The sequence below is a fragment of the Phoxinus phoxinus genome, assembly GCF_949152265.1.
Source record: "Phoxinus phoxinus genome assembly, chromosome: 1".
Lineage (NCBI taxonomy): Eukaryota > Metazoa > Chordata > Actinopteri > Cypriniformes > Leuciscidae > Phoxinus > Phoxinus phoxinus.
In genome coordinates, this window is record NC_136876.1 from 29,051,883 (window position 1) to 29,073,756 (window position 21,874).

The following is a 21,874-nucleotide window of genomic DNA, read 5'->3' on the forward strand; positions in this document are numbered from 1 at the left end:
TTCTTTTCGAAGAGCACGAACGCGCTGGCCAGTGTCTGGCCCCGCCGTCCGCTCTATGCTTTTCCACCTGTCTCACTCCTGCCTCAAGTGCTGGAGCGAATTAGCAAAAGCGGATGCTCAGTGCTTCTTGTCGCACCATACTGGACGAATCAACCTTGGTTCCCAGTTTTGATGCGGCTGAAGAGTACTGCCCCGTGGCCGATCCCAGTCAAGAGGGAACTCCTCTCGCAGGCCATGGGCTCGATTTTGCATCCTCACCCGGATCTATGGTCCCTACATGTGTGGGCCATAAACGGGTACCCACTAACCTCCCTAGAGGAGTGTTAGACACGATCGAGCAGACTAGGGCCCCGTCTACTAGACGGCTCTACGCTTCCAAATGGTCGGTGTTCTCTGGTTGGTGTTCAGACCGAGGTCTGTCACCACTTCAGTGCGGGGAAACGGAGATTCTCTCCTTCCTGCAGGAGCTATTGGATAAGGGAAGAACCCCATCCACGCTCAAAGTCTATGTGGCAGCCATATCAGCGTTCGTTAATCCAACGCTTGGCCATTCACTGGGCAGAAACGACCTGGTGGTCCGTTTCCTTAGAGGAGCCAGGAGGTTAAATCCTCCGAGGCCTCCTTCAGTCCCCGTTTGGGACCTTTCTACGGTGTTGAACGCTATGAAAGGGGCCCCTTTTGAGCCTATTCACTCAGTTGACATGAAGCACCTGTCTTTCAAGACCGTGTTTCTTTTGGCTCTCGCTTCAGTGAAGCGTGTAGGGGATTTGCAAGCGCTCTCAGTTAGAGCCTCTTGCATGGAGTTCGGGCCCAACGAACTCTGTAGTCGTGTTGAAACCGAAGCATGGGTACGTACCTAAGTCCCTCAACACACCGTTCAGGGCTCAGGTCATCTCCCTGTCGGCTCTGCCGGCCTCTGAGGACGGAAATAGCTCCCTTTGCCCGGTCAGGGCATTAAGAGCTTATGTGTCCCGCTCCGCTGCTTTTCGACAGTCGGAGCAGCTCTTTGTTTCGTTCAGTGGGCGCTCTAAAGGGCGAGCTGCGACGAAACAGAGTCTATCTCGATGGGTAGTGGACGCCATTGCGCTAGCCTACGCATCTAGAGGTTTGGAATGCCCTCTGGGCATTAGAGCACATTCTACGAGAGGCATGGCCTCTTCGTGGGCTTGGTATAGCGGAATCTCGTTACAAGATATCTGTATGGCGGCAGGCTGGGCCTCCCCGTCTACATTTATAAGGTTCTATAACCTAGAGGTTCCTGCGTTGCAGGCTAAACTGCTCTCGGTCTAGAAGACTATGTATAGTGTTCCTGCCCCGCACTGCGGCCCAGGTCACTCCTATGTTTTAAGCATCACTCACTGACAATGTGTCCCATGAGCATGCTATTACCCCTCATATATATCTATTATTACATATATATGTTATTATGCCCTTAGGGGCACTACTATAGAGGGATGATGCTAATTTTTAGCCGCTCTCCCTATACATTCTTGGTGTAGGCGCTTGTATACCAGGGCGTGCGCGCCCTCGGGTGTCTGTGTCGGTCCAAGAGCACGCACGGCGTGTTACAGGGGTTCCCGTAGCGTCTTTCGACGCAGTACGAGAGAACTCTACGTAAGAGAACGTACTCGGTTACTAACGTAACCTCGGTTCTCTCTAGGAGAGGGAACGAGTACTGCGTCTCAGGCCGTGCGTGCCCACACTGTGTCGCTTCAGTGACGAAAATCAGAGTGGAGACAGCTATGCTCGTATTTATAGGCCTAGACCACGCCCGTTTCGGCGGGAGGTGACGCAGAGGGCGCGAGGCGCCCTCATTGGTCGGCGTCACTGGCCTCGCATAGGCTGTGCTTTTCTGGCGGAGCAGCCAATGGGCGCGCGATTTGCTCCGCCCATTGTTGGGTATAGTTACTTTGGAAAGTAGTTAATTAGGTTACAACGTTACCATCAATTAAAAGTAATCAGTTACGTTACAGCGTTATCTATTCATAAAAGTAACGCGTTAGAGTACTCATGCGTTACCAAAAATAAAAAGCCGTTTGCAGCGCCTCACACATGCTGCAGCTTAATTGACAGACACGGCCCCCTTTAAATGCACCTAGAAGTCGTGACTCCTGGCAATGAATAACGTCAGTCATCCGACTAAATTAACACTGCAGGATAACAATAACAGGAAAGACAGTCATCAATAGGCTATTCCACATAGCGTTTTATTTATTTATTATCACAGAACATATTAATCAAAATTCACACCTTCCCAGCCCGGGTAGACTAGAGATGCGCGGATGGGCTATTACTTCAATAAAAAAATCAATAATTATAATGCCGATATTATTTCAGTATAGAAATGCAAACATCCCAAGTCTACCGGAAGGTCCGGGAGTCTCCCGCATATTGATAGCGGCCCGGGAATTAGTTAAAATCTCCCGGAATCTAGAGCGAGCGCGCCCGCGAGACAGAGTCTGTGCTCCAAACCGTGTACCGCGTGCACAGCAGAGAGGGAGAGAGAGAGAGCAAGAGACCGCGCGCGTGTGCCTTAATGAAGCGCATGTAAACGAGACTCCCGATTCTGAAAAGCCTCTCCACGGGTTCGCTGGAGGGTGGTGGGGTATTGAAGCGCAGAAACACTGTCTTGATCCTGGGGAATTTTTTTTATTAGGGATTTTCCTTTCCTTAAAATAACGGATTACTTTTTAAAAAAAATAACGAAGTTACAGATTACTTAACGCACAAAACTAACGCGTTAAGTTACACATTTCACGAAAAAGGTAATTAGAGTACTCTAACGCGTTACTTTATAACGCGTTACCCACAACACTGGCTCCGCCTAAGGTTGTATGCTACAGAAAAGCGTTTTACATATTTTACAAAATTAAGGATTAATTTTTAGGCTTCAATCTCGAAAAAGAAATATCTTTCCCGTAGCGTCTTTCGACGCAGTACTCGTTCCCTCTCCTAGAGAGAACCGAGGTTACGTTAGTAACCGAGTACGTTTTTTGGTGAGACAAGATAATATGGAAATACAGTTTTCATGCTTGGTAGAAGGTCACCAGTATGTTTTCCCTAATTTATTTTGTATCAGCCTGCAAAGCCATTGAACATTTCCCTCTTACTGGTGGTGGTTGAGGAGAGACCCCGACATCATTGTAAAGCGCTTTGGGTGTACAGTAGTGCATATGAAAGCGCTATATTAATGCCTCATACATTCTATTCTACTTTCCTGTATGGCTATTATGCTTTATTCAACAATCACGCCTCAAATTTGTTTGAAAAATTGCATCCATTGAGTATTTATTTGAATAAAAGTAAATTAAATATTAGTTTGTGTATCAATATTAATCAGAGATGTACCAAATTTAGCTGTAATTTTGTAGGAAGATGCAGCAAAATACACTCTAAAAATAAAAGGGTCCAAAAGTGGTTTTGGCAGCGATGCCGTAGAAGAACCTTTCAGTGAATATTTCTTTAAAGTACTGTGTTTTTTTTTTTTTTGAGTAAATAACATTTTTTCCACTAAGAACCTTTTCTGCATTGAAAAGGTCGCATAGATTTTAAAGTTTTTACATGGAACCGTTAATGCCAATAAATAACCTTTATTTTTAAGTGTATAGCGATGCACAAACAGATGAATAATGTAATGCAGTAAGAAAAAAAACTCCCGTTTTAGAGTGAGACATCTGAACACACATACGATGTTGATGTGGTCACTGGTCACACCCTGAGGTTGTTATTAATATTTAAATGAACAAAAAATGGCAGCTTTGTAATTCACCACAAAAAACAAAAATCACAAATAAAAACCCACCATGGTCAGAAACACACACAAAACAGAAGTCTTTATTAAACATTACTCTTATCATCCAGGGACCTGACACAACAGAAACATTTTTGTGCGTTTGACTGTATAACAACTGTTAAAGCAGAACAGGGTTTGTGCTGTACGTCATGTAGATCTCTGTTTGTCATCCTTTGAGTGAGAAAAGAGGCCCGTCACACGCTCTGTGACGCAGAATGGCTCAATAGTGATGAACCTTTGGGCAGCGACTAAATGCAGAAAATGAATGAAATGGACAGTGCTGAGCAACTGGAAGAGGCTTGTGATTTTCACAACAGGTAGATAGAAGTGAATAGACGCGAGCTCTGTGCATGTCGTGTGCATAGTTGCAGTGAAACGCTTCACACCCCACTCTCAGATGAACTTGTTAAAGAGGAAATCATTCGGCCCACAGCACTGGCCAAAGGTTCATGCGACGGGTTTAGCAGAAGTGATGCAGAGGCAGAGCTGTTGTAAACTGGTACAATAATGATATGCTGACACTGACCCGCCATAACTGGATCACATGGAGAGATGCCCTTTCATTTTATTGGTCCATTTCATATATTGTTTTTATTCAAAGGGACGGTTCATCCAAAATTGAAAATTGTATAATTGACTCAGCCTCATGTTGTTCCAAACCTGTGTGAATTTCTTTCTATTTTGAAGAATGAATCGTCTTTGTTCATATGATAGTCAAATGGGGATCAAAACAACATTGGACCCCACTGACTTTCATAGTATGGAAAAAAAGTAGTAGTTTCAAACATCTAAGCTTGGAACACAATGAGGTTGAGTAAAATACATTTTATTTTAGTTTGGACGGTGTCTAAAAACCAAATAGTGTTCACTTTTGGCAATAAAAACAACTACGTAAAACAAAAGAATTACAATCTTTTAGAAATGATCACGCCAATACAAGAATGTCTTATTTTAATATAGAATTTCTAGACAACTAAGCTCATAATTGTGCATTCTGTCCTCTTTTTTTTTTTTAGGCCTAATAAAGTTTCAGATACGGGGACAGATGTACACGCATCAGTGAATGCTAGCGGTCTCATGAATCCAGATGTCTGGCAGGGATCAGTGCGTTACAGAGGCAGAGTTGTTTGTGAGCTTTACTTAAAGTGATTGTCACACAGAGGCAGTGTTGTTGTTGACAAGTGTTCAATGATTGTTGCAGGAGAGCAGAGGCAGTGATGTTGTAAGGTACAGAGGAGGAGGACGCGGTGGTGCAAGCATCTCAGCACATGTGACGGATGATTAGAAACAAACCTACCACTAACGGCTTCGAAATTGAGATGCAGGAAAAAAAAGGCGTGAACTTCTGTGTGAAATGCTCAGTTACAACATTCTCAATACTTGTGAAATGAGCGTTTAGCTAAAAGTACATCTTGTGTTCTTTGTGAGTCTTCATGTTTGGATATCTCCTTTTTTATTTTATAATCTGCTAATACTGTGTAGAAGGGGGTATCTGTGTCTTTCCACAGTTGACAATTACAAGATTAAAAGTAAATTAAGAAACAATATTAAAAAGCTACAGGAAGGCATTTACCGCTCCTTTAAAACAGATCTCATACACATCTTTCAATCACAAGCTGCTTGTTTACATACTTCATTTCATTGCCACAAACTGCCAAGTTGATCATTCTGATGAAGTCTAATATAGCTCCAAATCATCTGGACAAAATTGCATTTTAACCCCATCATCGTACTTCACGTCTTGAAGTACACGCATCATTTTCAGTGCTAGTGCGACGTGCCCTTGAGCATGATGTGAATCTTGGAGTGAGCGCAACAGTGGGTCGACCATAATCGTGTTCAACTCTTGAGAAAAGTGAGAGAAAAGATAAGAATTGTTCTGCATTCCACCTAAGACAAAAAAATTCAAATCTCATATTTCTGTCAATATAGATTTCATATATTCATATATCTTTTGTAAGAAAACAAAGAATCAAAACAGCTGGAAAAGTTCAAAATGTCCCTGACTTGTGGACATTTGACGTCCTAATTTCCTTTAGCTTGCGTTTATAAAATAACGTCACAGGCCGAGAGAGCGCAAACCCCTTAGACGAGTCCTTCACAGTTTGTGTGGTGGGAGCAGAGCCGGGAAGACACAGTAAAGAGCTGCTTCTGCACACACAGGGCATTTGTTCTGCTGTCTTCTTGAACCACCGCCATAAAAAGCTTGTCACTGAATCACTGGTGGGTTTAAATGACGGTGTGAGTTTTGATCAGGCTCGGCCTGCGTGTAACTCAATTGGTCTTCAGCTAATAAAAGCCAGCCAGGTTTACTGTTCAATTCGGGTCCGGTCGCCCCGGATCAAAGTCTACCGGAATTCTGGTCTCTGGCGCTGGTCTGCTGCGGCTTATTTCTGGTTCCGTACGGATCCCTGTCTGGAGGTGAGAGTCAGGGGGAGTGAGCGGAGGGACTGCTGTGTGCCGAGCTGGGAGACAGACTGGGGCTGCAGCTTCCTGGTGGAGCTCCTCCTCCTCCTCCTCTCGCCCCGCTGCCTCCTTCCAGGCCCTCCGAATTCTCCAGCATCTCCTGAATGAGTGGAGGCATGGAGCCGGGGATCTCCATTTTCAGCGTTATTACCCGTTCCGCTCCTGATTGAGAAATAAGATGTTAGATTGGATTCTGGCTGATCGCGCTTGATCTTCAAAGAGTGACAGTGAATCTAACCTTTAGCGCTGATGCTCCTGAGGTCTGTGATCTTCATCAGCATCTTGGGGAACATGTGTGGTTTGTGAGGTCTCCTCTTTCTCACGTAGATCTTTAGGGCCTCCAGCAGCGGCTCCTGAAGCACATCTACCTTATCCGACTGCTCCAGATCCTGCCGATCTGAGCGCAAGTGCACATCAGTTTTACATCAGCTAACCAAGAATCACACAAGCAGGAAATATAATGTTTTTGTAGACACCAATATACATTAAAAACAATTAAATAATAAAAACATTTGAGGAGATGGCACAGAAAAACTATTTGATGAGTTTTAGAGACTCGTTGTTGAAATTATATTATTCAGACAGTCATGTCTAAATGGAAAAATATATATATTTGTATTAGACAATTACAGCTGCTAATAATAAATGGCAGATTAATCTATAAAACAATAAAAAAAATGGCTTACACAGAAATTATCATTTGTTTAATTAAAAAATAGATAAATCCAGAATAACCAAAATGTTTTTTTTTGTAAATAAATAGTCCAATATTAGATCAGAACAAATAAACTAAAACAAAAAAGCCAATATTGTCTGACAACAGTTATGAGGCAAATATACTGTGCACCCATAGCTGTAAGTTCCTCTTATTTACTATAGTTACATTTTTTTAGGCTTTACACTGTATACAAGTAAAGTAAAAGCACCAGAGAATGGCTAAATACAACCACAATACACAATAAAAATACAGCTAATAAGCAAAAGTCAATGTTATGTGATTACTGACTACATAGAAAACTCAAGACAACATTCACAAACCAAAATATGTTAAAAAGTGTTTCTAATACTTGAATTCTGTTGCCTTTGGCATGCTCAGTTGGGGATATTCAATTAATGAATCAATGAATAATACTATTGATTAGCATTACCAAACATGGACGTTTTATTATTATTTTAATTTAATACTGTGAAGCTGCTTTGATACAATCTGTATTGTGAAAAGCGCTATACAAATATTCTTGACTTGACTTGACTTAGTAGATCTGCAGTACCTCCACACAGCAGACAGATGGCACTGAGAAGCCCAGTCTCTGCATCATCCATCTCCAGAGGCAGGAGCTGGTTGGCGAAAGCGAATACCAGATCTGTCAGTGGACCGAAGCCGGCGTTGTGCATCTGCGTGCGATTCAGTGTCAGACCATCTGAAAATGTCATGGTGTCCTGATCCGGTGTGTAGCGTGTACATATTCGCAGAATCTGAGGAAGCAATTCAAGACACACAGGTGAGCGCTCAACCTACACACCACTGCAAATGTGTAGAACTATTCAAGCACTTTACATAAGGTGTGTGAGATCTGGACACTAGAACACATGTGAGAGTGTGTCATGCTCTCACCAGGATGTCAAGACAGGCGGCCTTTAAGAGAGTGATCTGATCTGCGATAGTGAGCGTGGTGAAGCCGGGCAGCTGCTTGGCGAACTCGACGGTTTTAATGATGCATTTGGTAGACAGTTCGCTGAACTTGTCCCACAGGTCAACGTCCAGAGCGACCCTCTCGTCTGAACTGTTGTTCTGTTCAAGAACAAGACAAAGAGCGTGTTTGGTTGGTTTAATAACTGAGGTCATGATTCGGTTGAGGACGTCACCATTAAGAGCTGCTCTGCCTCAGACTTACCGTGGTGTATTTGCCAAGCTGACAGAGGGAGGGGAAGGTTTCCTGATGGGCTTTCCTCACCCGCTCGATCATCTGCTCTGTATCAGGACTTAAGACGTAACTCTCTGAACACTCCTGCTTCTTCTCGTCCTTCTTCCTCTTGTTCCGGTCGTTTCGAACCGCTGCATAGACAAATGAAAACAGTATTCAAACCACCTGGCATTCCACTCCAATATATATCATACATAAACATATGTGGATTAATATGCTTTATATCTAAAGTGGCAAATGATAATAAACATGACAACATCTGCCACAAGATGGCAGTAAAATCCAGTGTTCGTTTTCTCTGCCTGATGAAAACAGCTCATCATGCACAGTTAAACCTCTTTCAGAACCACATTCTTCTTGTGATTCAATCATTTTGGCAGCTAATTTACTTCAAAACAACAATGAATAAAAGAGGAGGAGATGGATTAAGTGGGAGACCAAGCGGACATGTATGGGGATAAAAATATGTAGGAAAGGAACAGGGATATAGAAATACATTCCTTGCAGAATTTCCAGAGAGAAACTGAGTGCTTTGATGTGACAGTTCAAAAAGAGCTTTAGGTAAGAGACTCTCAATTGCTAAACAAGCAGAAAAAGAGGACAAATTCATTTGATATTACTCTCATCTATTTGTGACACTGGAAACATGTATACAGTGGTATACCTGCCTTAAAATACGGAGTAAATAACACAATAATAGAGAAGAGATGCACACTGTGAACACAAGAGGAATTATACATGCATCCAATATACATCTGCATTAACACAACTGTTTAGCAAAAAGACACTGGGTGAAAGACACTGTTTAAGGCATCTACACTAAGGTTCAGTAAGGTTTAAAAAGAGAAATAAAATAAAAATTAATACTTTTTTTCAGCTAGGACGCATTAACAGGACCATTAGTGACTGTAAAGACATTATAATGTTACAAAAGAGTTTTATTTCGAATAAATGCTCAATTCTCAAAAAACAAAACACCATTTCCACAAAAAATGTATTTGCTTCTTGATCACCAAATCAGTATATTAGAATGATTTCTGAAGTATCATTTGAAAATTCAGCTTTACCATCACAGAAATAAATTTAATTAGAAAATATGTTACAATAGAAAACACTTATTTTAAATTGTAATAATATTCCACAAAATTAAAATTTTACTGTATTTTTGATCGAATAAAGTTATCAAAGATGAAGTGTCATTTCTGCGCCGCTATAGTGTCCCACTGATTGGTAGTCTCAACTCAATCTCATGCCACTGATTGGTCAAATCTAGTCTCAACTTAATTTCATGCCATTGGTTAAACTAACCTACACACACACACACACACACACAAGTGATGAGAAATAAGTGTTGGTGGTTGTTAATAACTGTGACAAACGACCTCTGCTTTCACTAAAATCCAACCTAATCTAATCATGTCACATGACAAATATCAGGCTGCTTTAAACGGGCTCTCCCTCAGCGCCTGCATTCCTCCCTCCTTCCCTCTCTCCGTTTTCCTGGAACCTCACAATCTTTCTCTTTTCTTGTACTCAGAGCCTCAATCACTCCTTTATCTCACGTTTTCTTTGCTGTTTTTGGTTAGGACTCCTTCCTTTGTCTAAAGATAACTCAGTGGCTCTTCTCCCTCCTCCACACGCACACTGGGGGAAGCGAGAGAGCGAGCGAGAGGGGTGGTAAAGGATGATTCTCACTCACTTCTCCCCACAGCCACATATTCATTTCTCCAGAGGGAGCTGGGTGCCAGCGTGGGCTCAGAAAACACAATCTAATGGAGCCATTAAAGAACTATTAACGCAGGGAGGTAATCTTTCACGACACGACATGTGCGAAAAGACGAAACCTGCTTGCAAACAACTTTATGATGACAAGAGCGCACCATCATATCTGGGCGGAAACAAATGAAATATGTAAAATAACAAATCTAGGGCAGAGATTTCATTTTGCTCTGACTGAAAAAGCAAACTACATTTCAGTACTGCACGGAGTGTACATTTTGTCATGCTAATAACAGACAGAAACATTTTTTTCTTAAAAGCGAAAGCAACTAAATCCAACTAAAGGGTAAATTAAAAGTCCCATTGTGACAAATATATCAAAACAATAATAATAATGTGCTACTGTATGACTGACTATATTTTTAAACCTCCCTTTATATTAACTTTAATTGATATTAGCTTTGATATATTAGCTTTAATATTCATCATATTTACTTATTGTCCTAGCACAAATGCACAAGAACATGACTAAGACAGCAAACCTCTTTATATGCTTGTACACAAGCATGTCATTCAAACATACCTTTTAACATCATTGTGAAATATGACAAAAATCACAAATGTGTTTCAATAATGCTAGAAAACTATTTCAGCATCATTCCTACTCCAGTTTTCAGTGTCACATGATCCTTCAAAAATCATTCAATATGCTTATTTGCTACAAAAACGTTTGAATGGCAATGTACATCTTGGATAGTAGATATATAAATTTACCATACATTAGATTCCACAGTCCCTTGAGAGTATCAGGCACTAGGATAATGTATTACACACATATAATAGACTACAATAAAAGGGGCCTTTTATTGGAAGGGGGTCCATAGAAATAATCATCTAACAGTACTGTGGTGGGAACGTAAACATTTCCCAGATAATATTTTACACACTTTTTACAGTTTAAATGGGTCTTTACACATGAAAATGTATATATGAGCCTTTATATTTAGGAAGGGTCTCTCACAAAGGGACAATTCATGGAATCATGGTTTCCATGGTTATTGGATTTTAGTAAATGTATTATAGTAACAAAGACACTTACATTCTTTAGACATGCCCACTTCCAGGCACTTCTGCAGTCGGCAGTACTGGCAGCGGTTTCGTGTGACCTTGTTGATGATACAGCTCTTCTCTCTGTGACAGGTGTACACCATGTTCTTCTGAATGCTCCTTCGGAAAAAGCCCTGAGGAGATAAGCAAGCACGGTGGTTTACTAAAGCTGGAAGATTTACAAATGACACACACGCAAGCAAATTAACACCAACCCCCAGAACCTCAGAAAGGCCGAGGCGGAACAGTTATATAAAGTCACTAATGATTCACCAGATATTCATATATTCACATTATGCGCATCGTCGCCATACACAAACATAAACAACCGCGGCATAGATACAGCGCTCTCTCTCTCACACACACACAAACACACACACTGGCAGGCTGAGCTTGGTTTAGATTTGGTAGTATTATGGCTGCCGGGTATTATCTTCCAGTCCAAGTGCCCAGAGGTTCCCATTGGCTAATACTCAGCAGAGCTTAACCCACATAGACTCAAGTGGAGGGATGCAAATCAGATCTTCACATTATTCTTCTGATCTTAATTACTGCTTGGTCAGACTCTCGAGGACAGAAAGTCAGACTGAGGTCATGAACGTACACAGCAAAATCAGGAAAGATGCAGCTGAAGCCACTGAGAGAGCAGATGTCAAACAGTGACGGTGTAGGCTTGTGCAAGGGCTTTCCGCTGCTGTGCTGCAACCACGACTCTCTGGCAGAGGATTAAACGGTGAAAGCTTCACTCGTGACCGCCGCTGGGCACGTGGGTATTAGTGGCGCTCTGTGCAAGATTCACTGACTGAGCAGAGCATGAACAGTATGTGGGTTCAATGCTTCAGCGGGGCTACATAAGAGAAATGAGAGTCACTCTTTCATACTGCAGATTTATACCGGACAAACAGGGTGAAAACATTTTAACAGATTGGTCCTGATCTAAAATACAATTGGATAAGCCCCATTCACACGTTAATAGGGGTACATAATACTAAAATTATAGCTGATACCAATGAGCTGAAACTACGGCTGATAACTGATAAATGGACACCATTAAAATGCTATTTTAAGAAAAAAAATTGATTTAGAAAAATATTATACATGTATAGATTTGCTAAAAGTTCTCTTTAAATTATTTTCTAAAGATTACATTTAAATAGCCGTTAAATGACAGGTAATCTAAATGTAAAAACAGGGAAAATGAGTATGCAGAATTATATATCCAAAACTTTACAATTAATAATATTGGCCGATAAGCTACACATTGTGATATAATAATAACAATTATTAAAAGAATAAGTGTTGATATTATTATCTATGCATGAACTGTATTCATCAGAGTATGCATTCTATATGCTACAGTTTTCAAAGCAAGCCTACAGCAAAAAAACATCATCCTCCCTCTCTGGTTTAAAAACAATAATCCCCAGGGCTTTTAGTGGAAAAGCCTTCAACATATCAGTCAGGGCACCCAGGGAAGCTTTTAGTGTGTGTGTGTGTGTGCTTTTGACAGGTCTGTCCAGTGGCTGCCATCTAAAAACACTCATGTCATTTCGGCAGGAGCGTGTGTCCAAGGACATGTCCCGCATGCTGAAAGGACGTGCCCCTTTCACACTCGGTCTCAGCTATGAAAAAGTAATAAAGGAAAAGGTGAGCATGGCAGATGTGTGACAGAACGTGTGCTCGAGTGAACGAGCCGAAATGGTTTTCTAATGCGCTGCCCAGAGGCCTGAACTCCCTACATTGGAGCTCTCCTTCAGTGGCCATGTTTTATTCATGCCAGCTCTAATCTTCTGGAGGTCATTGTTGGAGGTCATTGTGGTAGATGCCGATACTGGTTCAGATTGAAGCGTTTCATCTGCAAGTCAGATGCTGCCGTAGATGCACACTGTATGAAGTTGTAAGCGGCTTCTTCCACCTTTTCTTTCACAGTGAAACCATTTAAATTTAGCTGTACATTTAAAAAAATGTGTTTGAATTTCAAAACTAGACCACTCACATAAAATACTGCAGAAACTTCTCACAGCTGTAGCAATAGTATTTGAATTGACTTTGCATGGGCTAAAAAAAATAAAATTAAAAAAAAAAAAAAGCATAAGAGCTCTACACTTTCTCACAAAACAGGTTTAGATCAATAGCAGCCAAATGTTCCATTAATCCTGGCGGACGGTACCCTTTGTACAAGTGACTGCTGTCTCACCTGGAGAGCTGATTCATTGATAACAAACCCATGACAAAAGTCACACCGGTCCACAATCAAAAGGCCTCTTTTCCTCATCCTGCTTCACTCACTCTGCTCTGTGCCGCTGTTGGTCGGGCCTGAAAGCCACAGGAATGAAGCTCAATATCATCACAAGGTGTGAAAAATGCTCTGGCAAGAGAGGGGCAGCTGGGTAATTCCACTGGATTAGGGGCTGCAGCAGTGGACCATTGAAAGGAAGGCAGACGAACAGAGATCCAGACTGAAGCAATGGCTGCAGAAAACGTAGCTTTGCGATAACACAAATAAATTACATTTTAAAATATATTAAAATAGAAATTGCCTAAAATAGAAATCCCCCCCAGACAACAGTAGGAATATTGGGTTTCTGCTCGGACCGAGATTTTTTTTTACAAACATCTGGTTTATTTTTCCAACTATGACAAAACCGAGAGAATACTTGCAGAGCATTTAAGACGAGTTCGTCTTAAGGAAAAGTAAAAGAGGAATCAATTCGGTGTTCGAGTGCTATAACGCGCCTCTCTCTCTGCGTGCGGTTGTGGTCACGGATAACGACCCCACAATTTTGAACGGTAATGTAAATGTTTAAGTATAAAATATTTAAATTCAATAAACACTGCTTCACTTCTCCAATGTAGTTATTCAAGAAAACACTAAATAAGGATGAATAAGGTTTTTTTCTTATTATTGACAAAATTATTGAAATTGGCTGATAATTTATACAAGCAAGCAATGTTACCATGACCAGAGTAAAAGGAGACATGGAGGAGTTAGAGGACATAAAAGATGCATAAAAGGGCTGATCTGTGATCCTAATCTCTCGCTGGGCATCACCTGACCTCTGCGAACCCTGGATTGACCTGCCGGGGAGATCCTGTGAGCGGAATGTGGCAGAAGAGGGCAGGAAGGAAACGGTTTGAGGTCTGCTGTGGCTCCTCTTGGCAGGAGCGCTAAGCCTCTTTAGTGTCTCCACTAATCCTGGACATGAGTATAAACCCCCAGGCGCACTGAGACAACGGAGGAGCAGCCGTGTATTTGTATCAAGTGTGTACTCTCTTTCCAATGGATTTAGACTGAAGAGACCATGAGATCAAAATAAGGTCGTCTGTCTGTTTGGTGTGACTAAGCAGTCGTGTGTATGATAGCTATTTGTGCTTCGTAGCTGTGAAGATTCAAACTAAGTTTTATAACAGCTGCTTAACCATCTCAGTGAGCTGCCTACCTAGGGAACACTTTTAGGCTGCGTTTACACTTGGCATTAACATGCGATCACCATGATCCGATCAAGCAGATCAAATCATTAGCCAATCAGGACACTGTGCGTTTACATTTGTTCATATTAAGTAGCCTCTAAATCTGGATAACAGATCAGATTTCTGTTTCCTGCATAATATTTAAATTAGGTCTGTAGCACGACACCAATAAGAGTAAAGATTATACAAATTAAGCAATGTCCCAATTGCTTTCACTCACTCTACTTTTCTGTGCAATCTCCATCCTTAAATCAAATTAAATTTTTTGAATGAAGGAATATTTCCTTCAATATTGAGTTGATCATACAAAAATAACAATGGTTAAGTCACATCATCGATCATCGGGGTTTAAGGTTATTGCATGCAATGACTACATTAACAGAAATGGGAGATTAATAAACATGCTGAAACAAAAACATTCAAAAATGTTTTTTTTTTTAAACATTTCAAATATTCCTATTATTCCTCTGGCAAAGCAGCGCACGCTCTTCATTAAGATCTCATGATCACAGCTGTGATTGTACAGGCGATCACCTCGTTCAGATAATGTTGCACAATTAAAATGAAAAATGACACACACAGTATCATGTAAGTCTAAATAAACTGTTTTAAATATTGGCGTTTATTGTAAGGTTCAAATAAATTTAATGTATTGTCTAAACTGCGTCTGGCCATTATTTTCTGACAGCACATGGGGAGACTGGGCGGGGATTTATGACGTCCACCTGTGAATGCAGACACGATGGCTGGATTGCATTTACATTACACTGAGATCCGATCACAATGCGTCCTCGACTACCTCCGAAACAGGACACGCTGATCGGATAACATTCAGAAGCGCGTTTACACTTGTCTTTTCAATGTGTATGTGGACAACATCCAGATACAGGTCGCATGTTAATGCCAAGTGTAAACGCAGCCTTAGATGTGCTCCCGAAGTGAAGTTCGCCTCAAATGTTAAACGGCAAAATGAACGGAGATTTTCCCAAAAATTAAAGACAAAAATGCAAGCATCCTTTACACATTGAAATCACAGAATGCATTGCGACAAGCTCTGTGAATAAAAGATCGGGGACTGTAACAGAGACAGGGGTGTGCCAACTGCCACAAAGAGGCCCCAAAGATGTTCAAACAGTAGCAGCACCACTGCTCTGAATGTACTGGCAGATGTAGGCGTAAAAAAAATAATGGAGTGACGTGCTGATGTAGTGTTTATAGAAAAGAAAAAAAAAACGAGAAACAACTGTTCAAAGTTAACTGCAAACAACCTTTTGGCTATGCCAATAAATTGACCCAAAAACAGAGCAACCAACACTGAGATGCCCTCTTAAAAAGTATAAGCCCCTCCCACTTGGACAAAACCATTAAGTAATTAAAGGTAAAGAAAAAAAAAGAGAAAATAATTTAACAGTAACAACAAAGAGATAAACTGTTAGAATACAAAAATATATAAACATTGAAAACAAAACAAATTCAATTAATTATTAATGTTTAACAATGTTTAACGAAAAATCAAACAGAAAACCAATCTCCCCCTCACACATGAACAACAATTAATTGTGCCTTCTATTGGCGGGAAAGAGATATTCAAAAATGGTGGCAGTTACTGTGACCAGGTTTTGTCTTTTTGGTATGGGAAAATGTTCCAGTACGCAAGTATGACAATTTATTTTATACACGTGGTTAATTGAAAACAATAAACATTTACCCCGGTAACCGGTCTTGTTTGAATTCTTAACACAATACATAAATCAACATAGTGAAATGAATGACTCCGTAAATGTTAAAGTCGGCATGAAATCAAAATTGACCCTTTACTTTGTTAGCGGATATTACTAGTCTTGTGGTGAACAATTAATCCGTGCAAGTTAATGCACGGAAAAAAATAGTTTGCCGAAGTTATCTTTAATCAAAGTCTGAAAAGTTACTTCCGGGTCTGGAATGGTTCTTTTTCTGATGACATAGGCTTGACGACTTGGGTTGGTTAATCGCTTAACCCCTCCCCTCAAACCGTTACTCTGCTATGGGCAGAGATGGAGAGGAGGAGCGCTGAAGTAAAACCCTGCCCTCTGTTCAATATTCCCTTTCACTCGGAAATGCGTCACAACACTGGAGAAAAGTCATTTGCAACTTCCGGTTCACGCGGACTTTAAACTAAAGAAAAAGGACATGGAGAGGACAGGAACAGCACTTAAACAATACACAATCATTGACACACATATCTGCGTTAACTGGTGTTAAAATTTGTGCAAAACAAATGTTATGTTAGTATTAAAAGTGTATGTATGCATAGTAGCCTATGTTCTCAGTCCAGTGTCATAATAAAAGTAATTTCACAAAATAGAGTCATAGTATTAATGTGTGATTAATGCCCCCCACTGTGACAGGGACGAAAAGGACAAGTCACCTAAATGTGTTGTATGAGTTCAGCCAGATTTTTCAAACCCTGCAAACTACTTACACAGTGCAAGACTCGTTTAAAGGAGTACAAAGAGTTTTATCGCTCATAACTTCTGGAGATAAACTGTGCAAACACTAGCCAAAGATTAAACTTTCTAGAGTGCCTGTGTTGGCACACACTATCGAATGGAGTATACATTGAAAGGCTGTGCATCAGGCTGTACGCATAAGCTAATGCGCATAATCGCTTTGAAATTGAAGTGTATTTTGGGCTTAACTAGCATGCTAAGCAGCCGGCAGCTCACTAGGGTTTGGAGCACAGCTAACCAAAACCTCAAAGGTTGATCATTCTTGCACACACACTGATTGACAAACAGTTCAGGTGGACCGTTGCAGGATATCTTTTACGGACAAGTGTGACAGTCACAGCTCATACTGGTGGTTAATTTTCAAGCAGAAATGTTCTGATCTACAATCGGACTTGTGATGCAGCCTGAATCATAATCACACTGTGTTCATTTGATGGCCAGAGGATACTGAGCCTGGTTTCTCCCAAGGTTTTTTTTCTCCATTCTGTCACTGATTGAGTTTCTTGCACTGCCACCTCTGGCTTACTTAGTTGGGGACACTTAATATTCAACAATATGATTGATCTAACTGTACTAGGGCTGTAATCTCCCAGTCGACTAGTCGATTTATGGTCGATACGTTCTGGCTCGAGCAAAATTCTGATTGGTCGATTTTTTTCGAGGGGGGGAGGGGGATGGGGGTTCAGAGCCCCCATGATTCACAGGTAACAGTCTGTCTTCAGAACACCCCCGTTGTTTTTGGATTAGCACAACCCTTTCGCAGGGAGCTTGATTGACAGGCAATCTGCCCAATCAAACTTCGTCGTTCGCCATTTTGTCCGACAAAGCAGTCAGGGCAGGAGAGTTGGTAGATTAACATGAGAGGATTTGAACTTGAAAATCGGAGTGTACTGACACCTTTCGGCGGTTAAAACAACATTCCTTCTTATGTTCATTCATGTTTATTTGATGCTATAAATTAACTATAGCACTAATTTTAACTGAATAATGACTGCTGTCAAGTTATTTTCCTGTTTATCAATGTAAAGCTGCTTTGAAACAAACTGTATTGTATAAAGCGCTATATAAATAAAGGTGACTTGACTAGTAAATTTAACCAGGTTAATCCATTTCTACTGATGATTAGGTCAGACTTGTTCAGTGTGGCATACAGCATCCTATCTTCACACAGAATTTGGTGTTGACCAAATCAAAAAGCGCATAGAGTGTTTCAAATAAGTCATGTATAAGTTATTTTAAATTAGGATGCCACCTTTGAGGGTAACTTAGTCTTAACAGAAATGCAAAAAAAGGTCTCAAACACATTTCTGATTTAAAGGGGTGGTTGATTATGATTTAACTTTTCTAACTTTAGTTAGTGTGTAATGTTGCCGTTTGAGCATAAACAACATCTGCACATTTCCAATGCTCAAAGGGAGATATTTGCTTTTAAAGAAATCATATTTTAAGGACTACAACAAACGGCTGGTAGGGACTACACGTCATTCCCCCCCTAAAATTTACATAAACCCCGCCCCCAGACCACGATTTATAGATTATCATGACAGAATATGCCAATCAATGACTAGAAGATAGTTAACTGCACATCAGCGGAATCAATTATTCAACTAACCATTCAGAAATGTCCAGTTGCATTCTACATGTTGTCACTTCTTGAGTGTCTCCATCATTGTCTGACTCTGGTTTGAACATAAAAGCTTAAAAGTTTTTGAAATTTTCAGTGCATGTCTGTGTGAGGTAACAGGGCACACGCTGTTGAAGCTCCGCCCTCTGTGACGGGAGCAGCAGCTAATTTGCATTTAAAGGGAGAGACACAAAAACTGTGCGTTTTTGCTAACCCTCAAAAAGTGACAATTTAAACAAGCTATATAAAAATATATAGTTATATATGAGTTAAAACTTCACACACACACACACACACACTCAGGGGACAAAGACTTATTTTACATCTTGTGAAAAGGGCATTATACCACCCCTTAAAGGACATATAACTCAAAAGCTCTTTGTTCATCTCAAAACAGACAAGGCTGTAGGAGTGATGGGTGCTTTTTGAAGGAAAAGACAAGTGCTGATATGTCCTCCTAACATTCAATAGCAGTGAGAAAGGGAGAAGATAGCACATGCAAATTTAATGAAGTTATGTTTATTTTCTCAGCGAGCACTGCTGTGTGTGCGTGCGCACATGTAGCTCTCCACCCACGCTTCCCTGCGGCTGCACTCAGATAGGGGGGCTTTGTAACCATCATAGTTTAACTCTAAACCCCTGTGATTCTCTTTCTCAGGGAGACACTGTGTAGATCATAGAAATGTATACACAACTAGTTTTCAATTATTTAGTAGCAAAGAAATAAAAGGCAGGGATTCACCGCTGAGCCAATGGGGTCTCCTCCCCCCAAAAAGAAATTAACGTCAGAATAGGAGGTTGTCACCGGTGGCAACACTAGCAACATGGGATGATAGAACCCCAGATATGGCAAAGATAGGATACCAGAAGTATTCATTTTCAATCATAAAAATCAAAACCAGTTGTTTAGTTTAGTTATAAAACCAACTATTTAAGCATCATGATATTATAATGTTCAGTGTGGAAAATTAATATTCAATTAGAGATTTGCTAAAGATCACATTTAACTGTTAAATTATTAGCATTTTTGAAGAGTAACTTCAAGTGAGTGTTAAGCCAGGTGCACATTGTACCGTCTGAGACAAATTTTGCAAATCCTAAAAGATTCTTCTGATAAAATCTGAAGTCTTTGATCGTTAGTTTGACATGTCCACCGACAGCCAATTAATGACCATTGCGATCACATTTTACCTCTGACAAAATTCTGGCAGTGTCAGAAGCTTTGATTCACAGTCCTCCTGGCATTTGTCCATCAAATTGTCTTCGTTTTTCAAGACAAGCCATGAGCAAAATTAATGTTAAAGATCTCTTCGTAGCCACCATTTCAATCGTGCGTAATGTAGCTCACTGTCACCGAACGTGTCATTGACTGATGTAAAACTCCGGACAAGTTCTTGCGTAAAAATCAAAAACAAGTGCGACTCATTTAAAAAAAAAAAAAAAAAAAAAAAACTTTTAGCAAAACATCTTTCAAAAAGCAACAGATATATATACTTGACTTCATATACCTGCCTGGCCATTAGTTTGTGGTGTTTGTTTGCAGATGCCACTTAGCTGATATTGGATGTCTTATTTAGACAAATGTGACTTAACGGTCCAAAAACATTTTAGGGCCACAGCTCAATCCTGCAAACCAGGGTGGTATGGATTCTTACCTTGCACCCTTCACATGCGCTGACTCCATAGTGGTAGCCCGAGGACTTGTCCTGGCAGACGAAACAAGGCTTGTAGATCCGTGGGGGAGGCGGTGGAGAGGGTGGGCTGGGTACGATCTCCTCCGAGCTTGTGCTCTGGGTCTCCACAGCTACAAGGGAACAGAGACAGTCTTTAGTTTGACTCAATGTGCCATAATTTCCTCACAGGGGTTATTAGGTTCATTTGAAGAAAAAAAGAAAAAAAAAGAAAAACTGTTTTGTCTTTTAGCAACAGTCTGCAGAGACCTTCAACCTTCAAAAAGATCCCTCCGCTCCCCAGGAAGGCTCAGTAAGGGAACACGCATGCACGATGAGCAGCTAAGGTCATGCTTGTCAGGAGGACGTCTATATTCCTGGTGCGAGCAGACAGATAGGCTGGTGCCACACTCTCCTTAAACACTCACTCTGCTTTCTTCCTGGTTTCAGTTGCTACCAACTGGGACGAGTGCCAGCCTTAATTAATAAAGTCATGACAGCCAGCCGGGGTGTGGAGGGAGAAACCGCACGCTGTGCTTGAGTGGAGGGAGCGCCCGAGCCACATGGCACTGTCACTGGGCTGCCATGACCAAGGAACTCACGAAACAACAATGCAATTTAAATAGCAGAATATGAAGGGAACCCATGACAGAGTATGTCCTGCCCTCTCCACATGTCAACGGCACAAAACGACAAGGACGCTGTATTTTGAATAGCTGAAATTCTTCACGTCACTGATGTTACCCCTGTATGAATATGCCCACATGTAAATGATCGACTCTGCATGGTGGTGATAATGGCACCGGCATAATTTCAAACCATAAACGTACACACAGACACATTTACGCCGCAACCCTCATGCGTCTCTACCCTGCCGTCCTCCTCTCCCGCTGCCTCCCAAATGCTATGCTGTGGAGGAAAATAAGAGATAAAGAGAGATACTGCTAGTGAAGGGAAGCACACTACTATGTGGGTGCAGAGTTACACAAAGATTCAGGTGTTGTTTCAATAAGCCCTCATAGATGTTTGAAAAGGGCCAAATTTGAACATTAAGAAAACTTTCATTTACTTTTACATGAACATTTTCCATTCTCTGACCTTTTGAATGTTTTTTTTCTACTGTACTTTTATGAGTTCTGTTATGACTGACCTAACCTTCAGGTACAGGTGACTTAACTCTATTTAAAAGGTTTAAGCGGTTAATGTTGTAATGTCATCATAAATGATTTCTGATAAAAACAGGACTTTTTATTAAGTAGCCAATAGCTTCACAATTGAAATAAAAGTAGGCCTATCTGTAGGCTATAAAAGCTAATTCTGTCAACATTAGGATATACACCAATGTGCAAATGGTTGGGGTTGTAAGTAAAACAAAACAAAAAATCTATTAAAAAGTCTATTATGCTCACCAAAGGTAAAACTACAGCCAAAAAAAAAAAATCTGAATCATGAGACATATTACAACTTATCTCTTGATAAAGCAATCTGTAGCAGCTATGTGGTAGAGACAGACAGCATGGTCTGCGTTACACTAATCCAGTGAGTCAGAAATCGAATCAAACCGTGTCTGCACTGGGTGACACTGTCCACCTACAGCACAGCCCCAACAT

General features: G+C 40.9%; 1 protein-coding gene across 1 annotated transcript in view; it reads right to left on the reverse strand.

The window, feature by feature from the left end:
* Positions 1-3,814: 3,814 nt before the first annotated feature.
* Positions 3,815-21,874, reverse strand: part of rarab (retinoic acid receptor, alpha b) — a 39,397-nt gene continuing 21,337 nt past the window's right edge. The window contains exons 2-8 of the mRNA XM_079618255.1: positions 20,250-20,398; positions 11,003-11,144; positions 8,155-8,315; positions 7,875-8,051; positions 7,531-7,735; positions 6,498-6,656; positions 3,815-6,421 (exon numbers count right to left, since the gene is read on the reverse strand). Coding sequence (XP_079474381.1) covers positions 6,222-6,421; positions 6,498-6,656; positions 7,531-7,735; positions 7,875-8,051; positions 8,155-8,315; positions 11,003-11,144; positions 20,250-20,398 — 1,193 coding nt within the window. The 3' untranslated portion in view covers positions 3,815-6,221. The remainder of the gene's footprint in view (positions 6,422-6,497; positions 6,657-7,530; positions 7,736-7,874; positions 8,052-8,154; positions 8,316-11,002; positions 11,145-20,249; positions 20,399-21,874) is intronic.